Source organism: Micropterus dolomieu, linkage group LG05 (genome assembly GCF_021292245.1).
Source record: "Micropterus dolomieu isolate WLL.071019.BEF.003 ecotype Adirondacks linkage group LG05, ASM2129224v1, whole genome shotgun sequence".
Lineage (NCBI taxonomy): Eukaryota > Metazoa > Chordata > Actinopteri > Centrarchiformes > Centrarchidae > Micropterus > Micropterus dolomieu.
In genome coordinates this window covers 11416817-11425812 of record NC_060154.1, presented here as the reverse complement: position 1 = coordinate 11425812, position 8996 = coordinate 11416817, and the positions used below count along the sequence as shown (strand labels likewise).

Here is an 8996-nt window from a genome sequence, read left to right as displayed (position 1 = left end):
GAAGTTAGTTGGTAAAGATTGAGGGAAGCAAAACAGTCTAAACATGTATCTGGTTCTACAGCTGTTTCTAAGGTTCCTGAGTTAAGAGATAATTCAGTGCCAATTGAGGGCAGGTCTTGGTGAATTTTGTTTCTAATAGCTAGAATTTTATCATTAAAGAAGCTCATGAAGTCGTAACTACTGAGAGCTATGGGAATACTTGGCTCAATAGAGCTGTGACTCTCTGTCAGCCTGGCTACAGTGCTGAAAGAAACCTGGGGTTGTTCCTATTTTCCTCTATTAATGACGAGTAGTACGCTGCTCTGGCATTACGGAGGGCCTTCCTATAAGTTTTAAGACTATCTTGCCAAATTAAACGCGAATTTTCCACTTTGGTGGAACGCCAATTCCTCTCAAGTTTCCGTGATATTTGCTTTAATTTGCGAGTTTCAGTATTATACCATGGAGCTAACCGTCTTTGTTTTAGTATTTTCTTTTTTAGAGGGGCTACAGTGTCGAGTGTCATTCGCAGCGAGCCTGCAGCACTATCAACAAGATGATCGATTTGGGAGGGACTGAAATTAGCATAGGAGTCCTCCGTTATTTTGTGACTAGATAATATGAATGAATGTTTTAAACTGTTAACCATTTTCAAAAACACAGCTTGAGAAGAAAATTTTACTGGCCGGCAGGTGGTGCTGCAAATTCAACATGAGAACCAATCAAAAGCATCAGAATATAATCAAACGTCTCTCTGTTTGTATTTCCGTTATGTCAGGAACCGTTCATCCCCTTATAATGGTTATTACTGACAACCGATTATTACTGTTTGTAACTGTTTGTATTTTCTAAGTATTTGACAGTACATAAACAATTTCGTTCCTCCAAAACATCTTTTTGCAATTATAACTGTGTTTCTGGTTGAGAAACACTTATGTAAGGCACACAAACACAATATTAATCTCTTTCTGAACATATTGTTCTAACCGTAATATACAGGTTGTGCTAAAAAACATCTTTAAATAAAAAAAATGTCAACTTATGTTGCTTTAGCAGAAAATTACATTAGACAACATTACATCATTAGACTTAAGAAACCCTGAGTTTTATCTCTGAATTATATTTTTGTAAACCTGTGGACACCGTAACCATATAGCCCTTACCCACTTAGAGCTGAGTATTGTTCAAAAGGTATCAATAGTTTCCTATATAAAATACTATTAAAAAGGAATATTTTAAACAGAAAATGTCTGACCAATCATTAAGCAGCATTAACAAGCATTTGGTGCTAACTTAGTAGTAGTTGGCTGTTTTTGGGACAATTATGTGCTTTGGACATGATTCACTTGGCAGTCAAAATGTATCTTGAATCAATACCCATCCCTAGTAACAACACAATCACACTTTTAAGCTGACAGCAATTATATAAATATGTAATACACAAAACACACTCTTCCATACAGTCATCATTAAAGGAATTGCAGATGGTAGCCCACAGAAAATACCAGCACTGATGTCTATATCTAGTTACCAAATGATTTGCACAAATATATACATGGTTTATACAGCTCAATTAGAATATCCCTTCCTGAACGGATTTCACTATAAACAGATGAATTGATTAGCTTTTGAAATAATTCAAAAATTATTATCTGCTCTCATAAAATCCTGTGGTTGTCATAAAATCACAAGCCGGCCGCACTAGAGTCCACTTGGAGGCAGACCCTTTTTAAGCATCTCGGCCCAGTTGTTTAGGCTGCGCCAGAGTTTGATTGACAGCTTTCACAATGCCCAAAAGAATTATATTAACTGTTCAAACGCACCAGGATCTGTTTTCACCGAACCAAACAGGTTAGGTGTGAAAGCAGTTACTTTTTGTTGCTGCTAAAGCCTTTCTTGTAGGGACCACAAATCAGCTTAGGATCATGTATTCTGTGCCACATAACATACATGTGAGCTGAAAGGAATCGATGTACCAGTAAAACGTCTTTAAAATAGCAAGGATCGAATTTATCTAGGGTGCTGGATGGAATGTACAGTCCTGCCGTCTTCACACCCATATGGGAAACAGGACTGAGTCCTGCTTTGGCCAGACACATCCCCATGTAAACATCATCAATGGGAAGAATGGTAATGGTCTGGGACATATTGTATATTACCAAAGCGGTATAGCCAGACAAGAGGAAGCCCCCACCCCCACAGTAAGGGGGATAGGAATCTGACTCCTGTATCTGAACTGGGATAAAATATTTGCTCCCTGGTGATCTAATGGGCCCCACATACTGGATCAGATGGCCAGTAAAGAGGTGTTTGTTTCCATTATTATCCTTGAGGCCTTGGAGAAACTCAACCATGTTGTCTGTGTTGGCAAAGACGTCATCATCACCATTTAGCAGGAAGCGAGCGTTCGGACAGTTTCTTTCCATCCATTCTAAGAAGAGAATCTGCTTCAAGGTGAGGTTGTAGAATGTGTCACTAAAGTCCCATTGGAGGATGTCGTTGTACTCCTGTTGCTCCAGCTCGAGTAGTTTGTTCAGTCTCTCTTTCTCAAAACCAGTCTCAGTTGTTCCTGAGATGAAGATCCTTCTGATCCACACACCATTGTGTAACCTCTCTTTAGCCCAGGTTTTGCGCAGAACCTCTCGACGGTCGTAGTTCTCAGGGGAACTTTTAATGACCAGCAGAAGGAAGACTTCTGCTGATTTATCAGCTCCTCCACATTTATCAGGAATGTCCAGTAGCATGGGAAAATGGCGACAGTGTCGATAGTAGAGAAAGTTTTGTATGCTACCAGGAAGAGAGCTGAAGCCTTTGATGTTGGCAGCAGACACATTTCGTTGACATCTTGGCCAGGTGTATACGTAGGAGTTGTTTTTGGCCGGTTGCCTTATTTTACTGTCACTGTCCTTCACATCTACTTGAATGTGAATGGTTTTGTGATCAATAAAGTCTTTACAAAGATGGAGGACCAACAGACCAAGAGATCCAGCCAGCACCAACGTTTTTGCTTTGATGTTTCTCATCCTTGAAGCTCTGCAGTGAAAAAACAAAACACTTGTTTTTTTAATCAAAACATTTCAGATATCAGACATCAGACCTGCACATACTGCAGAGGCTTTCACACCACACCAGTTTAATGAAATGTGTGGGACCACAACCTCATTTGTACACTACCTTCCCAGTGCAAAGTAAACAAGCAGCTGGTGAAGAAACATACAATGCCATGCTAAACAGACCCGTATTTCTCTTTCTCTGGAGTTGGTGGGCCAAACCAAAGCTAAAAAAAATAGGATAGAATATTGGAATTTTGACTGATTTACTAAACAAGATACATGTATGTCCCTGCTTGATGTGTATGTAGGCCATTTGCTCACACATTAGTCAGAACTTGATGACACGATGTATCAGAGGTTGTTGGTTTTGGAGCAATTTAAGCTTGACACCAGGATTAAGATTAACAACACTTTCATTTAAATAAAAAATAATAGTAATTTAAAACCAAATCTTCTACATTTAAATGAAATGGTCAAACAAAATGATGTGTGTTGAAGTGAAGTGAAGGCAGCCGATACCACTGAAGGTGAAATAAACATCAAAATCTGATATTCTGTTTCTATGATGACAAGCAGCACAGTGTCCCTGTTAGAACCAATGAAAATGCCCAAAGTCACAGCTAAGGGGTTTCACTCAGTGACACTCTTGAAAGTGACGGCTTTTAAATCACTCGCTCACCCCTTACCCACTCACTGCGTTAAACACAGCATGCATCTGTTCTGTCTTTTCACTGCAGCTCTGCATTGCGATGTAATGTTATATATTCATTACTTTAAAAAGTAACAGTGGCAGTAAAACCTTTTCTCGCACTGTGATGGTATAACTTTGCAATCAAACCACAGTTCACCTGCGTCCCAAACCATTGTGAGGGAGGTGGGGGTATTTTCATGACAAAAATAAACGTTTCAAAACATCTCCCCTCTGTTTTGTCCCACAAATCGCACCCTGTTATAGCCTTAGATATGAAATGGACAGAAAGAGGATTGATATGAAGATTTGTAGGTACAGCGCGGGTGGCTCAGCCTGAGAGAGAGAGAAAGGGACAGGGAAAGAGGTGTGTGAGTAGCCATTCCCTGTGAGCTAATAGGCTAATAATAACATTTTTCATTTAAATTAAATTTACAAAGAAAAGTTTTCAGTTCAGGTTTTTATTTCATGAAAAATTCCACAAAAAAGAATTGTTGTAGATATTACACTACTAAACCACCATGACATTTTTCCTGTCGAGCACCGCCTAGAGGCAGCTCACGTGCGCGCACCACACTGTCTGAATCGCTGTCTTAAAGCAAATAGGCAGTGTACACAGGGTACCCAGTGTGACAGTTGGTTGACAGGAAAAAATATCCTGCCAGCAAATTCATGCTATTATTAATGTTCAGAATGAAATAAATAAAAAATAAAATTAACACTCCTCCATCAGTCACGTAAACTACTTCATGTAAGGTGGTAGAGGTCTCTCAAGTCTCACAGAACATAACAATTCCTGTCAAATCAGTTTACGAGTTGCCCTGATCAAATATGAATGATGTTCCTATGTTGCTATAAATGGTTTGGGGACAAACATATTGTTGAGAACATAGAGAAAGTTATGAATTTGTGCATGCACAAATTAAATGAGTGCATAAATGTAACAAATAAGGCCTATTTAGCCCAGGCTCAGTGTGTATTTTGGAAGTGTTACTCCCCTTGACCACATGACAACTTATTTTCTGAATCTGTACGTTGGCGGGATGGGTACTGAGGTGTTTAAGTTATCAATTTCTGAATCATCAGAACTAAAATAATGTTAAGCTCTTGGGCTATTTCAGTATCAGAATTTGGTAAGCATTTTAAAGTGCGACTACATTGTAATTGTCTGTAAACTGCAGTTGTAATGAGCATGTAAAAATACTTGGAGCTAACACAGGTGAAACACAGCTTGTGCAAAGTGTATTCATAATATATGTTGTAATGGAGGTAACACTAATAAATCTAATAAAGCAGTATGGCATCCAGCACCAGTCTACGCACTAAAAGTTAGCGACTATCACAGTACTTTTTCTAGTCTGTAGGTCTTCCTGAGGTCAAAATGATACAACTCTGCTCTTAAATGAGCATAATGCTCATTCTGCAGCTGCCCAGAGCATCATTTCAACCAACAAATGATTTACTGGAGATAGAGAGAACACCTAGTCTGGAGGTGGTTTTAAATTGATCCAAGATTCAAAATCATTCAAGATTTTCTTCTGAAGCATATAGATGGTAGAGTGTTACTTGATATCGACAATAAACTGCCCCTGAACTACAAACTCAGTTAAATTTGCTAGAAGCACAGACTTTTAGCATCAACTGTTCAGAAGAGATTTATTGAGCTGGCCTCTCTGGAAAACGATGCATGAAAATACACTTAGTCAAATTATTGTCTCTTGAGTCCAGAAGAACTCCTTTCAGTTCTCAAAATATAAGGCACAGACAGGTTGAATGCTTTAAGTTAAAGCTTTTTTGCGCATTTCGCCATACTCGTCTAAACAAAAGGCGTGACCAGACTGAACTTCGGAGCAGACATGAGGTGACTTGGCATCTGCCTGCAGACTCCTCACATGCTGTACTGTTACATAGGGTGTAGGGTGGCAACAAATCAAATGCTGTCAAGTCTCCTCAAAATGGGTGGAATATGTTACATAGGTGATGTCAGACATTAAGTCATTACAACAAACTAAATACCCATTTCGTGAAACGTGAGAAAAAGAAGCTCCCGAGATTAACATTTAAGGCAAAATGACACACCTAGACTCATCACTAGCCTCACACTGCTACACAGCATCAGGAAATCATGCAGTAAACACCCAAATGACGGATTGAACCACATAAAGGTCAAACATTAACTGCCTGAAATGAGCTTAGTTATTGTACGTGCATAATACAATCAGTTAGTGGAGTATTTTCTTCACCAAATAAACAGCAGATCACATATTATTGTACTACAGTGGAAGACTACAAAGCTATACTGTTTGGATTTTGTTAAGACTTGATTCAGCTAATTTCTTGTGCTGTTAAAATTTAGTGAAGGTCTTTTTGTTTCCAATGTTTCCGCCTTGCTGTCTATTGCATGCCTTTTGTATCATATCCTATTTGCGATGTGAAATTTCCATGTCGTCACAGTTTGCTCCTCAGACAACATCCCCCGCCCTCTGCACCACATAACTGAACTGCACCGTTTGCATGTTCTCTCTGCGTTTGACACACTGACACATACAACACATATTAACTTCATCAACAGCAGTCAATTTATACTTTACTTGTTGCGTTTGTGAATAAAATCACCCTCCAAATCTTCAAACTGTATGGTAGATTCACCTTAAGTTTGAATTCTTGTGAGATGGTGGCCTATTTTAAGTTTACTTTCAGTTCTTGGCAATCTGCTTAGGAACAGTGACTGAACAAAAATGAAGCTCTGCCTTTTCACCAGCTATTAGCCTACAGTCCATGCTTCATAGTAAAAGTCAAAGGGTTTGTTTTTTTTAGAAAACCATGTTTACAGATTTTTGTTCTCTGCTTTCTAAATTATCTGGAGATCATTTTGGTCAGTAATGACATGTAAAAACTTCAAATTCAGTTTCTATTCTTGTATGATAGTTTGTAATGGTGTGCAAGGTTACCTTTGTAACAGTTATTAACTGGCGGGAAGTAACAAAGTACATTTACTTAAGAACTGTACTTAAAGACGTACTTGTGCTTTACTTGGGTACACCATTTTATGTTACGTTATAGTTTTAATCAACTACATTTCAATGAAAAATTATCTAAAATTTCTCAAAAAAAGCAAAGATTAAAGAAATTTGATCTTAGGGCCTGTATAGAGAGCCTGACCCCTATTCACCACTGGACTAAACTATCTAACTACATATGACGCAGTTAAGCTACTTCCACTTCAAGCAGTAAAATACTGCTAAGGTACTCATTGATGCATCAGTATTAACAGTTTAATAATATCATATATGATAATATATTTATTACAGGGAACATTTTACAGCAGAAGGAGGACCTTTACTTTTGATATTATATTATTATTAGTGGTAGGCCTATATTTTTCTGATAATAATTCTGTACTTTAACTTAAGTAGGATCTGAATGCAGGCTTTTTCCCTTCTAGTTGAATGTTTTGCATTGTATTGGTGCTTTTACTTAAGTAAAGAATCTTAACTTAAGTAATGCTTATTCCACCTCTGTCTATAAACACATAATTAGACTACATGAAAGGTTATTTGAATTAAAACAGACATTTTACTAAAAACTTTTGATAGACACAAATATACATGGCATATTAAGTATGAACATATAAACAGTAAACTGAAGTTTAAACTTGTTCCTTCATTTAGCTACGTTGCTTCAACAGCTACGTTTCCTACGGTAAGCACGTCACATGAGATTTCCGTTTTCTACGAGAATGAAAGAATATCAGAATTAAAGTTAATTTAAAACAGCACACATAAGTTTGCTCCGTGACAAATATAGAATGGAATAATAATGGTGTTCTTCAGATTTAATGGCACAATCACCATCTCTACACCCATGCACGCTTTACATGCTTTTGTCAGGAGAGTGCACATTAGCCTCAAGACAGACTGCTTAACTGAAGGACACTATGAATGGCGTGCTCAATGAAATAATTTGAAGGATCAGGTGACATTTACATTAAACAAACTATGAATAGAGAAGTGTGCATATTCTAGTTTCTGCAAGACAGGACTGTGAAATAAACGCATTTAGACACATAGCCTACTTTATCTGTTTTTGTCTAAAACCTTTTTCAGACACGATCGTTGATTTGCCAAAGGCCTACGCTTGTTATTTTATCAAGTTATTGTATCAACTAACCAACAGTTAGTTAGTGATTATTTTTCAGTTAAGCCTCGTCAAAAATCCAGGGGTTAAAATCTGCTGATGTGAAACATCTTTCCGTTACTTTCAATAGGAAACTCAAATGCACTATGAAGTTCGTTTGAATAATTGACTTATTTTTATAATTGACTTACCGTTTAAGGGAGGCGTCAAGGGAGATTGATCCACTCGATCTTCTATGAAGCTACAAAGATTAATAAATCCAGTGTGTCCTCCATGGTCTGCTTTACTTTGTAGTCTGTGGGAGGTGCCCCTCTCTCTCTCTCTCTCTCTCTCTCTCTCTCTCTCTCTCTAGGTGTGTATGTGTGTGTGTGTGTGTGTGTGTGTATGCGTGTGTGTGTGTGTGTGTCAGAAAATTATAAGTCAGACTCAAGTCACAAATTTGATGACTTTAGACTTGCCAAAATCAAAAAAGACTTGCAACTTGACTTGGACTTTAACACCAAAGACTTGTGACTTGAGTTTAAAAAGTTGAAAGTCATTCACAAGGCATGCCACAAATCAATTCATTGCCCTATATTTCCTGAATCAATTAAATACAGTCAGACAGGACAGAAACACAAAATTCATTCTGTTTTGGTGCTGGCTAATTGTATTTTATGCTGAGAGCTTTGGTAGCCAAATGGTTCCAGTGCATGGTACTGACTACGCAGTCTTTATTGCTATCCTTTGTTGCTTGTCATACCCGTCTCTCTCCCCTGTTTCCTGCTATTAAAATGATGTGTCAGCCCACTTAACAAACTTGTGTTAACAAATGAATACAAATTTTAAAATGCATTCATGATAAATTCATGTGTAAATGTATTATAATTTCTTAAAATAGCATATACAAACCATATATATGTATATAGTGAAGAGCATGTAATGACTCAAAACTTGCCTTTTTTGACTTTTTGTATTGGGACTTAGGGGCAAAAGCTTGAAAGGTCTGACTTACAAAACAATGACCTCTGGAACGCAGTGTAGAAAATTGCCAAACAACCTAAACAAATATGTTTTACAGTAAGGTTACATCTCGTTTTTTATTATTTGATTATTATTAAAATATCCAATTAATTGCATAAAATACCCGTTGAAAATAT

The 8996-nt window shown here is 37.5% G+C and overlaps 1 protein-coding gene across 1 annotated transcript; it reads right to left on the bottom strand.

Annotated features, from left to right (window-relative positions):
* Positions 1–801: 801 nt before the first annotated feature.
* Positions 802–8125, bottom strand: LOC123971182 (N-acetyllactosaminide beta-1,3-N-acetylglucosaminyltransferase 3-like). The gene is made up of 2 exons (XM_046049861.1): positions 8049–8125; positions 802–3012 (listed from the first exon to the last, which is right to left on the bottom strand). The coding sequence occupies exon 2, from the start codon at positions 3000–3002 to the stop codon at positions 1848–1850; it is 1155 nt and encodes a 384-aa protein (XP_045905817.1). The 5' UTR covers positions 3003–3012; positions 8049–8125; the 3' UTR covers positions 802–1847.
* Between the last annotated feature and the right edge of the window lie 871 nt (positions 8126–8996).

Bases quoted from the DNA above. Each gene is read 5' to 3' on its own strand.
- LOC123971182 (XM_046049861.1), bottom strand. From the start codon at position 3,002: ATGAGAAACATCAAAGCAAAAACGTTGGTGCTGGCTGGATCTCTTGGT.